Source organism: Lolium rigidum, chromosome 1, assembly GCF_022539505.1.
Source record: "Lolium rigidum isolate FL_2022 chromosome 1, APGP_CSIRO_Lrig_0.1, whole genome shotgun sequence".
Lineage (NCBI taxonomy): Eukaryota > Viridiplantae > Streptophyta > Magnoliopsida > Poales > Poaceae > Lolium > Lolium rigidum.
In genome coordinates this window covers 32,561,782-32,581,605 of record NC_061508.1, presented here as the reverse complement: position 1 = coordinate 32,581,605, position 19,824 = coordinate 32,561,782, and the positions used below count along the sequence as shown (strand labels likewise).

The 19,824-nt window shown below is 46.9% G+C and overlaps 1 protein-coding gene across 1 annotated transcript; it reads right to left on the bottom strand.

The window, feature by feature from the left end:
- Positions 1-2,126: 2,126 nt before the first annotated feature.
- Positions 2,127-3,313, bottom strand: LOC124706432 (trihelix transcription factor ASIL1-like). The gene has a single exon (XM_047238100.1). The coding sequence runs from the start codon at positions 3,311-3,313 to the stop codon at positions 2,363-2,365; it is 951 nt and encodes a 316-aa protein (XP_047094056.1). The 3' UTR covers positions 2,127-2,362.
- Between the last annotated feature and the right edge of the window lie 16,511 nt (positions 3,314-19,824).

Here is a 19,824-nt window from a genome sequence, read left to right as displayed (position 1 = left end):
TCCACCTATATAAAGGGGGGTCGAGGGACGAGAAGATCATCGAATCATTGTATGCAAACCCTAGTTTTCATATTCGTCGAGTACTTTTCGGCTGAAACCTTCGAGATCTACTTGCCCTCTACTTCTAACTAAACCCTAGCCTATAATCCATAGGCATTGACAAGTTAATCCCTTGTCAAGGAGTTCGGTTAGAGATAACCGATAGCACGCGGAGACGAGGATGTATTCCCGTGTTCCCTTGCTTTGCAACAAGGTACGTCACGTTTGGAGGGGTGGAGGTCCCACGAAGGATTCCCAACGCCACGAAGGCTCACCCTATTCTCCGGAGCCTATCCCACGAAGGAATAGCTCACTCACTTGTGGTAGACTTTGAGGTAGCCTCCAAACCTTCACAATCTTGCCGGAGAAAATCCACGGCCCGGATGCTTCCGGACTCCTCTTGCCCACCTAGGGTTTCCAAGGAACCCTAGGAAGCAAGCTTCTCGATGAATACAAGGGGAATGAGATTTGGCTTGGTAGAACGAGTAGATCGGGTCCTCCTCTAGCGATTCCCCGAAGGGATTTGAGTTTGGGTGGAGGAGGAGGTAGATGCGAGGCTTTTGGTGTTTCTAGCAATGGAGTAAGAGAGAGAGAGCTCAAGAACAGACTTGTAGTGTAGTGCCTAACTATTCGAGAGGTAGGAGAAGGCCTATTTATAGTGTTCTTCGAAATATGGCCGTTGGTCACTTGCCACCTCAGCTTTTTCCTCGAGAAACCCGGTTGGCCGAGACCACGAGCCCGGACAGCCGGTGGTGAGGCCGGTCGAGCCGGACCCGGTGACCGGACGCCCTTTGCTGGTCCCGGAGCTCCTCCGGTTGGCGCCCGGTTGGCACCGGTTGGCGGCCGGTCGGCCGAGCCGTGCGCCGGACCCGCCGGTCTGTAGGCCGGTTGGCCGGTCGGCAACCGGATTTCTTGTGTTACGGTGAAGAACCCGGTTGGCGGCCGGTCGGCCAGGGTCGTGCGCCGGACTTCCTCGGTTGGCGACCGGTTGGCCAGAGCCGTGCGCCGGACAGGCCGATTCTTGGCCCGGTTGGACCGGGCTGAAGACCGGATTTCTGTTGTAGACCCCTTTTTGATTGTTGTTGAAGTGGGGGGGGTGTCCTTTAGCCTTCTTGTTCCTTTGATACACCATTTATGCCTCATTGCCTAATACCTGAGATTATCCTTATAAACATATTAGGCCAAATACTCTAGCACGGTGTCATTGTTACCAAAATAATGGATAAGGGTAAAATACCCTTACACGGGGTCCTCACATGTTAGCCGCTCCATATCTTCACCTTCATCTTCTCTTTCTTCGTCTTCGCCATTTCTTTCTCCTCTCCGCCGTAGCTCCTTACCCAATGACCATTGCCTTCGCCGCTGCCCGAGCCTCTCTCCTCCATCTGCTTCGAAAAAAAAATTGAATTTTAAGATTGGAGAGAATGGGATTGGGGCCTAGGAGTTGAGACAGAGCTCCTACATGCAGCAACACTTGTGGTGGTCGACATCATGGTGTCGGCGACTTGCAAGGTGGGAGGGGTTGGCTGGTGCCGAGGAATTCGGGTGGTGGTGTGGGCCGTGAGCAGAATGGGGAGGGCGGTGGTGGCCGGAGGATGGGAGGAGGGGTGCTGGCAACACGTGACGGGATGTGTGTGGGGAGGGACCTAGGTCGACCACGCCTACATGGGAATTATTTGACAAGTCAAATTATGTCAAGTGGGTCCCATTTGTCATAAAATGTGTTAACACGCAATTAAATGAAAATTGGTGCATTTTCTAACGATGTGCCTCAGAGCTGGTAGTTTTTTTGTTGCAAAAATTAATAAAATAAGTACTGATTTATTATCTTATTCCGAATTGTGGTACTCCGTAGTATTAATTTTATGCAATTTACTAGCAAGATCGGTAGCAACATCTCACTTACCGTCCAGTACTTGATGCCAAAATACTTACTGCCAAACTGCACTTGTCAAACTCCCAGCTCTCCCAACTCCAAACTGTACTTGATGCCAAAGTACGCCTAGCAGCACCCCTCACGGAACACTTCCCAGCGCTGACAATACACAACGCAACACATAGAAAAACCCATAGCAGAGAAACACAGGTGTTGCTAAACTAGCCACTACATTAGTCTTGACAATCTACTAAACGCATACACATGACAGTGTCAGAGAGGCATAGCATAAGAGAGACTGTCAAATAGCTACTGCAAACAAGTCACATAGGAGTACTTCTAAACACATCCTGAGCAGAGGAAGAACCTATTCCATCCCCTTCGCCACCAGACCGCCAAAATAAGCAGCAGCACCAAACCTGTGCCGGCCAATCGATCGCTAGCATCCTACAAGCCGTCTGCGCCGCCGCCATGGTCCCTCCGGGGCTTCTTCCCGGGCGCAGGCGCAGGTGCCGCGGAGGCGCCGGCGAGGACGTCCTGTAGCTGCCGCTGAGCGTCCTGGAGCATCCTGTTGCTGCGGTTCTCGGTTTCCTTCCACCCGCGCTCGATCTCCCACTGCACCTCCATCCTGCGCCGCTCGAGCCGCATGACGCCCTCCCCGAAATCCTTGAGCACCGCCGAGATCTGCGAGCCGGGGCGGCCGCCAAACGGAGCCTCCTCGACCTTGTCCTCGGCGGGCTTGGAGTGGAAGGCCGCCTCGTAGGCGACCCTCTTCCGCGGCGGCGCGGTGGAGAGCGTGACGGCGGGCGGCGAGGGCGGGCGGTGGTGCTGGCGCTGCGGGGACTGGCGCGGCGCGAAGCCCCTGAACCCGGCGCCGCCGTCGCGGAGGATGCCGTTGATGCTGCGGGTGTTGCTGCTGTTCCTTGGGACGAGCACCTGCTCCTCCTCCTCGTCGTCATCGTTCTCCGCCTCGTTGTCGTCGTCCTCGTCGTCTTCCTGGTGGTCGTCGTCATCGTCGGAGGCGGCGGCGGGCGGGGACGCGGCGAAGGTGGAGAGCGCGACGGGCCCGCGCTCGAGGCGCTCCATGCGGCGGAAGAATGGCCAGAGCGAGGTGACGGGGCGCGCGCCCTCGGTGCGGTAGCGCTTGCGCAGCTTCTCGAGCTTGTGGCGGCACTGGGTGCCCGTCTTGCGCTGGCCCCCGCCGCAGCGCGCCGTGACCTCGGCCGCCACGTCCTCCCACTGCTGCGCCTTGAGCTGGCCGCGGCGCAGCTTGGTCCAGCGGTCCTCGTAGACGTCGATGAGGTGCATCGTCTCCGCGTCCGACCAGGGCTGCCCCGGCGCGCTCTTCCTCGTCGCGGCGCCGGAGGCGGAGGGGCGCCGCGGCTCGTCGGGCTCCATGATCGGTTACGGCGGGCGGCGGCGAGTTTAGATCTGGATCTGGCGAGGGTTGGTCGGGTGGAATAAATGATGGAGGGGGGCGGCGGCGGCGGTGGTGGAGGCGGATGGGGGATAAGGGCGGGGCGAGGGTATGGGTGGTGGTGCGGGGCGGGGCGGTTCGGTTTTTCTGGGTGCGGGGGTTGGCCGGTTGGGCCAGCGGCCGCGGGCGGGCGGTGCCGTGGTGGTGGTAGGGTGCGGTTCACGTGGACGTGGTGGATGGAGGAGGCGGTGGCGGCCGCGCCCGCTCCTGGTGGTGGTCCCGTGCGCCGCTGTGCCATCGCCTGCGCGAGCGCGAGCGCTCGCTCGCTCCGGGAATTCCCCTAGCGCTGCGGCTGGATGACCGGTGGAGCCGTTCGGTTTAGCCACAGGGTTCGGCTTGGATCGGCTCCCAAGTGAGTACGTGACACGTTGGCTTCTTTTTGTCTGTGCACGCGTTGTCTTGCTACGGCGCATCGCCAATGGTGGATCGGTACAGGAGCGGGTTTCCCCCTCTCAAACTACCTGACGAGTGAGTGATGATCTCACGATGTTGCTGGGAACGTGAAAAGCCGTTCCTCAACATGACCACGATGAAGAGTTGGCTCCCCGTTGGCCTCCTCCACTGCCGTTGCTTCCGGCTCAATTCACGACATTGCTGCTGATGTGCGCCACGATGGGGAGGTGACAGCGGAGCCTTGTGGCGGCTTCTCTGTGGCTGTTCACGCTCTTGGAGGTGAGGATGACTGGGTACATGTGGGTCGGGGCAGCCACCCAGGCTGTGAGCTATCGTTTTAGCTTCGGAAGGAAGGCCACGAGCATAGTCTTGCCTTCAATCGATGGACTCGTGGGCGATGCTTTCGGTGCTTTGAGCGTGACCACCAGGTGAGCACATGCTATGAGCCTTTCAGATGCATTCCCAGTCACCGTCCTGGTCATCGGGGTGATTCTATCGTGCGCTTTCCCGCCGCTTGTGCTCGCTATCCGGACGGATGTGCTCATTGCCAGCGAAGCCGCTCTTGGGTCCGCTCAACCTCGTCGTCCCTCGGCGTCCAGGAGTTGGGTTGAGGCCGTGTCCCGCTCGTCCTTGACTGGAGTGTCTACTCTCGCCACTCTGCCTTTAGTGCCAGTTTGCTTTGCTGCGCTTGGAGCTCGCGCAGTTGGCTGCTAACCATGTTGAGGATGCGTCTCACCCCTTTAGTAAAGTGATGGCAAGTCTCAAGCTGTTGTTGGCACGTGCTGTGTTTCTTTGGAGCAGATCGAGGCATGTTCTTCTGGCGGGAGAGGAGCTTGCCACCGTGCGGGTTTCTTTTCCTCTTGGCTCCGCGGAGCAGGAGTCATCTGTGGTTGAGGATGAACACCTCTATAGTTGTTGGTCTCCTCGTGGTAGACCCGTCTGGTCGTCGTAGTCTGTTGTGTCGGCTGTCTCTGAGAGCGAGCACTTAATTTGATAGGATCTTGGCTCCGGTACAGATCACACCATAGCTACATGAGTTGTGTGGGGATTCATTTGTGGTGTTTCGTTTAGTGTTAGGTTTGGATGGGGCTTCTCCGCTGAGTCAGTCACTTGGCTTTTAGAAGAGTGGTGTTATTGGTTGCAGTCTCTGTCTCGCCTGAGTCTGGCAGACATATGGTTCCTTTTGGTGATGGGGTTACTAAGTCTAGGCTGTTGATAGAGGTGTCAGGAGTTGTCGTCGCTAGAAAGGTTTGTGATTTACTCGCCACCCTAGCCGCTGCCTACCCTAGTTCACAGTTGATTGATGCCACGTTCTTTGCTCATGTTTGGAGTGTCCCTTTATGTCGTTGTGTGGTCCCTTGTGTTGGCTAGAGTGAGTGTTTCTATGTAGTTCGGTCTCTGTTCGGGTTGCCCGATTTTCTCCTAAAACTAAGCATTTTTTCTTAGTTAATAAAAAAGGAAAAAACATTGAATTCTAGCGGGGCAAACTCAGACGGTCATACCACCTACGTTCAAAAAAACAAAAATATTAGATCACCTGGTACAAGATCAATGGTCAGAGCAAATTCTTTGTTTTTCTTTTACCACGTCTTGGATAATGACGAGTTTTTCAAAATACTGCGGGAGTTATGAACTTGCCGGGATATGAAACTATGAAAGTAAACTAGGGTTTGCCGAAGCTTGCAGGAAGGCTGGGGCTCAGCTTGGCAGGTTGACGCATGTTAGAATATATACATACTAGATCATAAAGGCGCGCGTTGCTGCGCCCGTCCATCTTAGGTAAGCCAATGGTATGATTGAAAAAGGATGACCAGTAAAAATATTTGATGAAGTTTGAATATCTGAAGTTATAATGCATAACAGGGATGAAAGACATGATTATTTGAATATAACTTTAAAAATAATATAGCTGACCAACTTTTTTTTTGCATATTATAATACAAAGCTATATCAAAAGAGGGCTAGATTCTGAAACAACTCCCTTCTCCAGGTTGTATCAATTTAAAACATATGAAATGAACAAATAAATTAAGGATTCTAACCAAACTCACTTGGAACACTCTGCCTCCAAAGTTGAGGGGATGACACCAATCACCCTGCGAGCTGACTCCTTAACCATCATAATGTGATGTTGTGCTATCACAAACCTGTGGCTGGTCCTGATATCAAATAAGAAGAACAAAGGAAAAAAAACTGATAATGGCTATCAGAAGTCGATGGTTCTGTCAACCTTGAAGAAATAACAACATGGACATTTTTTTACAGGAAAACAATTATATTTAAGTAAACTGATAGTACAAATATATGTTGTGCCCATATTGAGGAGAAAATGAAAATGAGTATAACAGAAAGAATGAACATTTTAATATTATGAGCGCTGGTGGAAAGTGGGTGTACACATATTGCTATTTAAACCATTGATAGTAGTACCATCGAGCAAACACAATAACCAGAAATATTTCATTCCAAATGACATCACAAGTTGTCATACTGATGGCAAAGGGAGTGCTTTCACAAGTACTAATCATGTATGTGTATTTGTGAATTGCTCGAAAGTGTTGTTAAATACCTCAAACAGAAGCAATGCAAACCTTAAATATTTTCCTTGCATTTACAATATCCCCTGTTTCCTATTCGAAATGTAGAAAGACGACATAGTAAACTATTTGAAGGCTTCGATAAGTGCTAAAAATCGCCATTTCCGTCCATCCAAATCAGCCAAAAATAATTATCACCAGAGGCACGACACTCCTTTTTCAGCATGTTATAAGCATGGTTCGTTAACCTGCAATGAATAGAAATCAACAAATAAATGTACCAATAACAAAGGAGACTAAGTGTGATCATATGGTGCGACAAACATGGGTAAAAAGACAGTTGCATGGAGCACAGAATTCAGAGAAGGGTGTTAAGCTGTGACATAAGGTTGGAAGGTTGCATGCAATTATACTCGATAAAGCAGAAGTAATTAAAGTTTGAATATTAAGGAAATAGTTGCATTATACAAACACAAAGGCAAACTATAGTAGAGGATTTTTTCCAACATTAACAATATGGGCAGACTTTGTTGCCTCCTTAATCAAATAATAATAATTAGTAACACCAGAAAGATTAAATAATGGGAAGTTAGAATTGAGGAATCAACCATACAACTTGAAAGCATGCATATGAGCCTTCGCATGATTTGTTTTACATTTTCAAGCGTGTGGATGTAAGACATTATTGGGTCATGTTGGTCTCAGAATTTTAAAATTTATGTGGTGATCTAGGTAACAACTAAAATAAGTGAGGTCATATGTATGTTTATCTTCAAAGACACATTAGTGAACAACGAAAGATTTTCCTTAGACTACGTAGTTTAGTTATATTCATGTTGGCAAATCATACAGGCATGCCGAAATACTATATTGTTAGTCCTTAAATCAGCAAGTTCCCACCTGATATATTATGTAGACAAAGGTCACAAAGCATAATAGCCTAGGTTCGAATTAACATTTGAATAGGAGGAAGCAATAACATGCAATCATGTAAGGCTATAACATGAGAAACTGGATACTCTAACGGTTTAAAACATTTCTTATCAATTAGATCATTAGCTTTAAGACACGAATTTTCTAGGACAAGTGGTCAAGGTATTATACAATTTAGAGTATCATCAAAAATTTATAGTAGAGGATATAAGAAGAATGCAAAGTTACACTAACTCGTCTCATGAAGATACCAAAGTTAAGTTCTAGCAAGAATTTAATAGCCTAAGCGTGATAGACAAAAACCGTTGATGTCTAGTTAACTATTTAACACATAGTCTGATACTATGAACATGTAGAGAATAGCAGGACAATCAAATAAGGAGTGCATCCTGCAACAGATTCGCAGAATTATGCACTGAATCGGAACTTGCCTAATTATGGACAACACAAAATAAAGGCACATGACCCACTTTTGATTTGCTTAATTTTCGTTGGTGTGCATAATACAGAAAGTTTAGATGGATCAATTGTGATGTCTAAACTTATCCTTCTTTAATATGGTTGGGGTGAAAAGACATTATATGTGAAACCGTAAATTTTAGTATGCTCATCTCTTGAATGTAAAAAATACCTCTAATCTCTTTCCTTTTAATCAACTGAGCTTCAACTTCAATCCTACACATATTTTATCTCAGTAAAGGTTGCAGCAATAAGAAAAGATCAGCTGACCCCCAACCTACAGCAAATACCTAATGCGCCCGCCTCTTGTAGAGCGCAGTAGCACAAGCCCATCTCCTCTTGTATCACTTCCTTGGCTATTTATTCAGATGTGATAAAACTGTACAGAAGCAACTTATTGCCCTAAACCAACAGCCTGTACAAGGATGAAAGGTCAAGCTACTTTAGAACCGTATAAAGAACATCAAACAGTAACCCCAAAATGGCAGAATACATACTTCCTCTTTTGTTCCTCCAAAAAATGCATGTAATAAAAAAAATGAAATCCACACTCCAAAATACGTAAACATTAGACTTTAATGGAGATGGAAACACGCCAAAATGAACAACTACAAAAAGGCAGAACTCTCACATCCGTAGATCAATTGTTTTGGCTCCATTCTTTCAACTACTGAACTTAGCAATCTCGAGCGGCCGGTTCCACCTGGAGCCATCAGTCCCCGTGGATGCAACCTGAAAACATTAGAAAACTGAAATTTCCTATGGCAAGTGGAAGAACGACTTTGAGCACAGAACAACAGGTGAGGGGTAATTACCATGGGGCGGCCGACAGGGAGAGAACGAGAGACCCACGGCGAGGGAGAGCGGGAGGTCGTGGACGGAGGCTGTGCAGAAAGTGATGGTTCTCTGTGGTTCACGGTCATCGGTATATAGGGCTTGGAAAAATATGGGGATACGGGGAGAAGCGATAGGAGGTGGCGCGCGGCGAGGTCGCAACCCATATGCACACATCGTTGAGGAGACGGGGAGGAGGGCTGACCGGGCAAAGTCAGTTGGTGGGCTTCGAATCTGCGCCAAATAGATAACTCGGCATGAAGCAGATCCGCCGGTGCAAGCGTCGCCTCGCCGGATTCTTGGCTGGCTCGAATCGTCGATCGTGTGGAAAGCCACTCAGCGTGACGCGGGCGAAGGGGAAAGGACGGCGCGGCGAGGGAGACGCACTGGCTTCGTCTCTTCTCTCTTTCTTCCCGTGAATGGACCTGAATGGACACGAGGCGCATTGCGGGATATGATAAAAGGGTGCTAGGAGGCCCATATGAAGCCTACACGGCCCGATCAATCACAATTCATCTAGCTGGGTCTGCGGAGTAGCAGCCCGGTATCGATGGGCTGGTCCATCGGCGTGATTTGACGAGCCGAATGATCCAAGCGACGCTGCGGAAAAGACAGAGAATGATCTGGAACGTTAAACAACCCAATCCGACGTTCCAGAGTGCAAAATCGCTGTGAGAGGTTCTAGGTGGTTCAGTTTTACTGTTAACTAATACATATTTCTAAATAAAAAAAGGTATGCTTCGATTAATTACCACTTGTTGCGGTCAGAAATCCACCGGCGGGCAGCGACTGGCAACACCGTAGAGCCGGGAACAACTCAGGGCTGCGGCTGGTCCTAGTCCCTCAGAGCGACGGCCCGCAAAGCCTTCTGGTCACACGTTCGATGCTGTCGCAAGGACGTGCCACCTGACCTATACCTGGTCAGGAAGGTGCTGGATGATGCCTCGCTTAATTTCCTGTATGGCATACACGTAAACATTAAATACGAGCCTCGATCGGCTCTCAGGTTATCCTGTGAATCGGCTCGAAGAGCCGATCCACCCATGATTCGTACAAGGTGTCCGAATATATGGTGGTCCTGCTTGATCAAGATAAAACTAATATGATCTACGACGATTTAGGGTTTTCACCGCATAATCGGATCATCCTACTCACGACTGGGCCTCGCGCTCGCGTACGGTGATCGTAAGCCGATCCTAGACAGGGCCTAAAAACCAACACGAGGTTGATCCCCAGAACATCCTGTCTAGGGCTAGCTGATACGTCTCCGACGTATCGATAATTTCTTATGTTCCATGCCATATTATTGATGATACCTACATGTTTTATGCACACTTTATGTCATATTCGTGCATTTTCTCGGAACTAACCTATTAACAAGATGTCGAAGTGCCGGTTCCTCGTTTCTCGTCGTTTTTGGTTTCGAAATCCTAGTAACGAAATATTCTCGGAATCGGACGAAATCAAGACCCGGGTTCCTATTTTCACCGGAAGCATCCGGAACACCCGGGAAGGACCGGAGGGGGCACTGGGCCCCCAGACCATAGGCCGGCGCGGCCCAGGCCCTGGCCGCGCCGCCATATGGTGTGGCCACCCCTTCGACCCTCCTGCGAAGCCTCTTCGCCTATATAAAGCCTCCGTCGCGAAAACCCTGAGAGGAAGAACCACGATACGGAAAACCTTCCAGAGCCGCCGCTATCGCGAAGCCAAGATCTGGGGGACAGGAGTCTCTGTTCCGGCACCCTGCCGGAGCGGGGAAGTGCCCCCGGAAGGCTTCTCCATCGACACCGCTGCCATCTCCACCGCCATCTTCATCACCGCTGCTCGCTCCCATGAGGAGGGAGTAGTTCTCCATCGAGGCTCGGGGCTGTACCGGTAGCTATGTGGTTCATCTCTCTCCTATGTGCTTCAATACAATAATCTCATGAGCTGCCTTACATGATTGAGATTCATATGATGATGCTTGTAATCTAGATGTCATTATGCTAGTCAAGTGAGTTTTACTTATGTGATCTCCGGAGACTCCTTGTCCCACGTGTGTAAAGGTGACGAGTGTGTGCACCGTGTGGGTCTCTTAGGCTATATTTCACGGAATACTTATTCACCGTTGAATGGCATAGTAAGGTGCTTATTTATATCTCTTTATGATTGCAATGTGTTTGTATCACAATTTATCTATGTGCTACTCTAGCAATGTTATTAAAGTAGTTTTATTCCTCCCGCATGTGTGCAAAGGTGACAGAGTGTGTGCACCGTGTTAGTACTTGGTTTATGCTATGATCATGATCTCTTGTAGATTGCGAAGTTAACTATTGCTATGATAATATTGATGTGATCTATTCCTCCTACATATGCATGAAGGTGACAAGTGTGCATGCTATGCTAGTACTTGGTTTAGTCTTTTGATCTATCTTACACTAAAGGTTACTAAAATATGAGCATTATTGTGGAGCTTGTTAACTCCGGCATTGAGGGTTCGTGTAATCCTACGCAATGTGTTCATCATCCAACAAAAGTGTAGAGTATGCATTTATCTATTCCGTTATGTGATCAATGTTGAGAGTGTCCACTAGTGAAAGTGTAATCCCTAGGCCTTGTTCCTAGATATCGCTATCGCTGTTTGTTTACTTGTTTTACTCGCGTTACTACTGCTGCATTACTACTGCTTGTTTACTGTCCCGGGCAAAGCACTTTTCCGGTGCCGTTGCTACTACTTATTCATACCACCCGTATTTCACTATCTCTTCGCCGAACTAGTGCACCTATTAGGTGTGTTGGGGACACAAGAGACTTCTTGCTTTGTGGTTGCGGGGTTGCATGAGAGGGATATCTTTGACCTCTTCCTCCCCGAGTTCGATAAACCTTGGGTATCCACTTAAGGGAAACTTGCTGCTGTTCTACAAACCTCTCGCTCTTGGAGGCCCAACACTGTCTACAAGAATAGAAGCTCCCGTAGACATCAAGCACTTTTCCGGCGCCGTTGCCGGGAGGAAAGGTAAAAAGGCACTCATACTCCGGTTCCGTGTAACAGTACTTTTCTCGGCGCCATTGTGTTTGTGCTCGAAGCTATTTCCTTTAGATCCCGCAATTGCATCTTTTTGTTTCTTGTTTACACTAGTTTGGCATAATGGACAACAATGAGCTTCTTATTCTATTTCCCGATTTAAAACATGGATTGTTTGATGCGAAAATTAAAAAACCTATGAAATCTTATTTGCATGCTCGGTAGTAATATTAGTATGAACGCTTTGAACACCAATGTTGCTAATGATATGGAAAATTCTAAGCTTGGGGAAGCTGGCTTTGATGAGCATGATATTTTTAGTCCCCCAAGCATTGAGGAGAAAATTTACTTTGCTGATACTTTGCCTCCTATTTATGATGATATTGGTCTTTTAGTGCTGCCTACTATGGAGGATAAGTTTAATTATGATTACAATATGCCTCCTATATTTGATGATGAGAATAATAATGATAGCTACTTTGTTGAATTTGCTCCCACTACAACTAATAAAATTGATTATGCCTATGTGGAGAGTAATAATTTTATGCATGAAACTCATGATAAGAATGCTTTATGTGATAGTTATATTGTTGAGTTTGCTCATGATGCTACTGAAAGTTATTATGAGAGAGGAAAATATGGTTGTAGAAATTTTCATGTTACTAAAATGCCTCTCTATGTGCTGAAATTTTTGAAGCTACACTTGTTTTATCTTCCTATGCTTGTTACTTTGCTCTTTATGAACTTGTTTATTTACAAGATTCCTATGCATAGGAAGCATGTTAGACTTAAAGTTGTTTTGAATTTGCCTTTTGATGCTCTCTTTTGCTTTAACTACTATTTCTTGCGAGTGCATCATTAAAACTGCTCGAGCCCATCTTAATGGCTATAAAGAAAGAACTTCTTGGGAGATAACCCATGTGTTATTTTGCTACAGTACTTTGTTTTATATTTGTGTCTTGGAAGTTGTTTACTACTGTAGCAACCTCTCCTTATCATGTTTTTGTGCCAAGTAAAGTCTCTATGGTAAAGTTGATGCTAGATTTGGATTGCTGCGCGAAACAAGCATTGCCTGTCTGTCACGAATCTGAGTCTAATTATCTGTAGGTAACTCAGAAAATTATGCCAATTTACGTGAGTGATCCTCAGATATGTACGCAACTTTCATTAGTTTTGAGTTTTTCCATTTGAGCAAGTCTGGTTCCATTTTAAAATTCGTCTTTACGGACTGTTCTGTTTTTGACAGATTCTACCTTTTATTTCGCATTGCTTCTTTCGCTGTGTTGGGTGGATTTCTTTGTTCCATTACCTTTCAGTAGCTTTGAGCAATGTCCGGAAGTGTTAAGAATGATTGTGTCACCTCTGAACATGTGAGTTTTTGATTATGCACTAACCCTCTAATGAGTTTGCTTAAAGTTTGGTGTGGAAGAAGTTTTCAAGGGTCAAGAGAGGAGGATGATATACTATGATCAAGGAGAGTGAAAGCTCTAAGCTTGGGGATGCCCCGGTGGTTCACCCCTGCATATTTCAAGAAGACTCAAGCGTCTAAGCTTGGGGATGCCCAAGGCATCCCCTTCTTCATCGACAACATTATCAGGTTCCTCCCCTAAAACTATATTTTTATTCCGTCACATCTTATGTACTTTACTTGGAGCGTCTGTTTGTTTGTTTCTATTTTGTTTGTGTTTGAATAAATTGGATTACATCATGCTTGTGTGGGAGAGAGACACGCTTCGCTGGTTCATATGAACACATGTGTTCTTAGCTCATAATATTCATGGCGAAGTTTCCTCTTCGTTAAATTGTTATATGGTTGGAATTGGAAAATGATACATGTAGTAATTTGCTATAATGTCTTGGGTAATGTGATACTTGGCAATTGTTGTGCTCATGTTTAAGCTCTTGCATCATATGCTTTGCACCTATTAATGAAGAAATACATAGAGCTTGCTAAAATTTGGTTTGCATAATTGGTCTCTCTAAAGTCTAGATAATTTCTAGTATTGAGTTTTGAACAACAAGAAAGACGGTGTAGAGTCTTATAATGTTTACAATATGTCTTTTATGTGAGTTTTGCTGCACCGGTTCATCCTTGTGTTTGTTTCAAATAACCTTGCTAGCCTAAGCCTTGTATCGAGAGGGAATACTTCTCATGCATCCAAAATCCTTGAGCCAACTACTATGCCATTTGTGTCGACCATACCTACCTACTACATGGTATTTCTCCGCCATTCCAAAGTAAATTGCTTGAGTGCTACCTTTAAAATTCCATCATTCACCTTTACAATATATAGCTCACGGGACAAATAGCTTAAAAACTATTGTGGTATTGAATATGTACTTATGCACTTTATCTCTTATTAAGTTGCTTGTTGTGCGATAACCATGTTTCTGGGGACGCCATCAACTATCCTTTGTTGAATATCATGTGAGTTGCTATGCATGTCCGTCTTTTCTGAAGTAAGAGAGATCTACCACCTTCATGGTTGGAGCATGCATATTGTTAGAGAAGAACTTTGGGCCGCTAACTAAAGCTAGGATTCATGGTGGAAGTTTCAGTTTTGGACATATATCCTCAATCTCATATGAGAATAATAATTGTTACCACATGCTTATGCATTAAAGAGGAGTCCATTATCTGTTGTCCATGTTGTCCCGGTATGGATGTCTAAGTTGAGAATAATCAAAAGCGAGAAATCCAAAATGCGAGCTTTCTCCTTAGACCTTTGTACAGAGCGGCATGGAGGTACCCCATTGTGACACTTGGTTAAAACATGTGCATTGCAAAGATCCGGTAGTCCAAGCTAAATAGGACAAGGTGCGGGCACTATTAGTATACTATGCATGAGACTTGCAACTTGTAAGATATAATTTACATAACTCATATGCTTTATTACTACCGTTGACAAAATTGTTTCATGTTTTCAAAATAAAAGCTCTAGCACAAATATAGCAATCGATGCTTTCCTCTTTGAAGGACCATTCTCTTTACTTTTATGTTGAGTCAGTTCACCTATCTCTCTCCACCTCAAGAAGCAAACACTTGTGTGAACTGTGCATTGATTCCTACATACTTGCGTATTGCACTTGTTATATTACTCTATGTTGACAATATCCATGAGATATACATGTTATAAGTTGAAAGCAACCGCTGAAACTTCATCTTCCTTTGTGTTGCTTCAATACCTTTACTTTGATTTATTGCTTTATGAGTTAACTCTTATGCAAGACTTATTGATGCTTGTCTTTAAGTACTATTCATGAAAAGTCTTTGCTTTATGATTCAGCTTGTTTACTCATGTCATTACCATTGTTTTGATCGCTGCATTCATTTCATATGTTTACAATATGATTAAGTTTATGATGGCATGTCACTTCGGAAATTATCTTTGTTATCGTTTTACCTGCTCGGGACGAGCGGAACTAAGCTTGGGGATGCTTGATACGTCTCCGACGTATCGATAATTTCTTATGTTCCATGCCATATTATTGATGATACCTACATGTTTTATGCACACTTTATGTCATATTCGTGCATTTTCCGGAACTAACCTATTAACAAGATGCCGAAGTGCCGGTTCTCGTTTTCTCGCTGTTTTTGGTTTCGGAAATCCTAGTAACGAAATATTCTCGGAATCGGACGAAATCAAGACCCGGGTTCCTATTTTCACCGGAAGCATCCGGAACACCCGGGAAGGACCGGAGGGGGGCATCGGGCCCCCAGACCATAGGCCGGCGCGGCCCAGGCCCTGGCCGCGCCGCCATATGGTGTGGCCACCCCTTCGACCCTCCTGCGCCGCCTCTTCGCCTATATAAAGCCTCCGTCGCGAAAACCCTGAGAGGAAGAACCACGATACGGAAAACCTTCCAGAGCCGCCGCCATCGCGAAGCCAAGATCTGGGGGACATGAGTCTCTGTTCCGGCACCCTGCCGGAGCGGGGAAGTGCCCCCGGAAGGCTTCTCCATCGACACCGCTGCCATCTCCACCGCCATCTTCATCACCGCTGCTCGCTCCCATGAGGAGGGAGTAGTTCTCCATCGAGGCTCGGGGCTGTACCGGTAGCTATGTGGTTCATCTCTCTCCTATGTGCTTCAATACAATAATCTCATGAGCTGCCTTACATGATTGAGATTCATATGATGATGCTTGTAATCTAGATGTCATTATGCTAGTCAAGTGAGTTTTACTTATGTGATCTCCGGAGACTCCTTGTCCCACGTGTGTAAAGGTGACAGTGTGTGCACCGTGTGGGTCTCTTAGGCTATATTTCACAGAATACTTATTCACTCGTTGAATGGCATAGTGAGGTGCTTATTTATATCTCTTTATGATTGCAATGTGTTTGTATCACAATTTATCTATGTGCTACTCTAGCAATGTTATTAAAGTAGTTTTATTCCTCCTGCATGTGTGCAAAGGTGACGAGTGTGTGCACCGTGTTAGTACTTGGTTTATGCTATGATCATGATCTCTTGTAGATTGCGAAGTTAACTATTGCTATGATAATATTGATGTGATCTATTCCTCCTACATATGCATGAAGGTGACGAGTGTGCATGCTATGCTAGTACTTGGTTTAGTCTTTTGATCTATCTTACACTAAAGGTTACTAAAATATGAGCATTATTGTGGAGCTTGTTAACTCCGGCATTGAGGGTTCGTGTAATCCTACGCAATGTGTTCATCATCCAACAAAAGTGTAGAGTATGCATTTATCTATTCTCGTTATGTGATCAATGTTGAGAGTGTCCACTAGTGAAAGTGTAATCCCTAGGCCTTGTTCCTAGATACTTGCTATCGCTTGTTTGTTTACTCGTTTTACTCGCGTTACTACTGCTGCATTACTACTCGCTTGTTTACTCGTCCTGGGCAAAGCACTTTTCTCGGTGCCGTTGCTACTACTTATTCATACCACCTGTATTTCACTATCTCTTCGCCGAACTAGTGCACCTATTAGGTGTGTTGGGGACACAAGAGACTTCTTGCTTTGTGGTTGCAGGGGTTGCATGAGAGGGATATCTTTGACCTCTTCCTCCCTGAGTTCGATAAACCTTGGGTATCCACTTAAGGGAAACTTGCTGTTGTTCTACAAACCTCTGCTCTTGGAGGCCCAACACTGTCTACAAGAATAGAAGCTCCCGTAGACATCACTAGCAAACTACACCCTACACGCCGCTGGATCCTCCAACCCTTTGTAAGGCCTAACTATTGCGGATATTAAACTAATCCTTGAAGAACAAGGAGCAACCGTAACGGATCGGATCTACTAAACAATGATCAAGCGGGGTGCCGCCCCTACACCTAAGATAGGTGTAAGGGCGGCTAGATGCATAAGGGTTGCACTACGACAGACATATGATACTAAGAACAATGCTAACCCTAACACATCTAAGATAACTACGTTGCTCGCCATCAAAAAGGCTTCAGCACGAGCAACACATGAACAACGTAATAAGCTTATGCTGCCTAGATCGCAAGATGCGATCTAGGCAGCATGGTGCTTACCGAGAAACCCTCGAGACGAAGGAGTTGGCGATGCGCCGAGATTGGTTTGTGTTGAACGTTGGTTGTTGTTTATTCCATAAACCCTAGATACATATTTATAGTCCAGGGGACTTTCTAATTTAGGCGTGCACCAAACCGTGCACGGGTAAAACTCTAACTACTAAACTAAGATGCGATCTACTATGTTACAGATACACGGGCAATTTAGCCCAACTTGGTATAGAAGGCCGATTCATGTACTTCTTCCATGTATATTCTTCAAATCCATCTTCAATCGCGGCCCACATCTGATCCGGTCAAATTCTGGTGATAACACATGCCCCCCTGGTTTTGGAATTGATAATTCCAAAATCACTCTGTTTTTCTTCGTCGGGTCATGTCATGGCAGAGCAGAACCGTCGCAGCATTCCTCATCATGATGCCCTGTCTTCTCAACCTCTCTGCACGATTTTGATAGCTTCAGCATCACCCCCTCGGAAACTGCAACGGCAGTAAATTTCCACCAGGCTCCTCATTATTTAACCGTGCCGATTGGTTAGCCCACTTCATCCCCTTCCTCTGTTCTAGCTATCGGCACCAAAGAACCCTCTTTCCCTGTAGCAATGTCTTCCTCTTCCTCCGTCTCTTCCGGCCTCTCCCTCCAATCCTTCTCCTCCAGCGAGCCGGAGTGGAACTCCGATCAAGTGCCAGAGGGCGACCTGCCTCTGACCGATGGGGAAGACGACCTTAAGTTCCTCATCGAAGGGGAACTGATAAGCGAAAGCGAAGACGACCTTCATCCCTGGGTGGAACCCACCTCCTCCGACGGGAAGGGGGAAGAAGTAGAGGAAGAAGAAGAAAAAGAGGAGGGCGGCCCCTCCTCCCCCGCTAAGCTCCTGCCGGCAAAGCGATTCCGCGCTTGGGCAGACAGTGAAGACGATGATGACGACGAGGAAGAAGAAGAGGAGGATGAATCCTCCTCCTCCATTGGATACCCGCCGACAAAGCGCTTCCGCTCTTGGGCGGACAGCGATGATGATGATGATGACGAGGAAGACGAAGCTCCGGCCAAAGGCTGGGGCAGCAGTGACGAGGAGCTTACTGGGAGCAGCGCCGACGACATCAACGATGGCGACGACGAGGACAGTGACGACTAGTAGAGTAGGACTAGTAGTAGCAGTGCACTAGGCACCAGATCCCTCCTTTGAGAGCCATCGGCTCTTTCTTGTAAAGCTGCTCCTTTAGATTAATGAAAATTGTTCTTCCAATTTATCTTTTAATTAATCCAATTTCAATTCTTCCGCTTGCCACACCAAGACCGATAGCAACGTATCGGACTTCTTTCCTTTAGACGCCCATGAAGCCGGACTCAGATATCGATTAGACCGTCAGTCAAGCATTTCTCAAATTCGGATTGTGATTTGATACTCCGCAATCCTACAGCCGATGACTGTCCATCAGCCATTTTGAGAATCCAGTCTCCTTCCCTTTCTTGCAGCAACAGGACGGTCCAAACCCTGTAAAAGACAACGGCCTCCTCCGTAATCATAGCAGTCTTCTTCTGCGAGCAGCTCAGCGCCATGATGCAGGGTCAGCCGATGCCACTTCAATCGGCTCCCAAAAAACAGAGCATCTACCAAGTTAGCTGCCCCCCGAGCCTTAATCGAGGCGAGAACATCAGCGAGGATGCACAGGTCAAACAGAAAAGGCTTTGACCTCAGGTAATCTGGTAACCTGAGACAGAGTCAGCCAAATCTGAGCCTCGAGCACGTAGCCGGTAGGTCTTGTGTAGATGTACTGGAGTCGACGGCTGCGCGTCGGCTTTATCCCTCAGCTCTAAAGTCGATGTCTGCGCATCGGCTGTGCTTAAATTTTTTTGAATTTTTACGGCCGATCTATGTATCGACCCCCATGCTTCACTACCCATCATCAAAGATCATCCTGAGCTGCTGGGCATTGGGGAGACACTTTCCCTTCGTATCCTCATGTTTTATCCACCTAGGTGCCCCCCGAGCCGATTCTGCCAGGTAACTGCTGAAATCGGCTCTATGATTAGCCAAAACGCCTTATGCGAACGTCGGCTCTGTTAGGACCAGTGTGGACTTCCTCCAGCTCATCAGCCGACGCAACTTCATTGCCTCTTAGATTGGCGCTGAACCCAGGCAGAATGAATAGTAAGGATAATTTTGGCCGATTGCTGGAATCGGCCTCCATGTTGAATTGCTCAATGAAGGTTTTGTGTAATGTTCCTTCATGAATCCCTGGGGCCGATCGTCTGGATCGGCATCGCCACGTTTGTTCATCGATGTTGCTCTTGTTACACGGTCAGGCCGGTGGATAAAACCAGCCTAACCCCGTTCTTTGTCACGTCGATGCGCTCGCGAGTCGTCCAAATTGATGCCCGAGAGTGGCTCTTGGCCCGATGTCTCCCAAACGTTCATGCCAGCTGTTGAAATCTCGGCTGAATCATCTCGCGTGGATGACTTCTACTTCATCTCCATCCCACTCGTATTAGGCATTGGTACATCGTGGATGGAATGCAACGATTGGCGTGGATCCAATCTCTCCCTAGTAGGACAAGCATAGGAGCTCTTGTCGTCGACAATGAAGAACGTCGTAGGGACAGCTTTTCTTCCTACGGTCGGATCCACATTCGGAACACCTTGTGCGTCGGATGCTTGTCCGTTGAAATCGCTCGGTGTCACGTTGGTCTTGATCGGATCCGAGCTGGAGCGTCCCAACCGACGTAGCATGGAGTATGGCATAATGTTAACTGCCGCTCCGGTG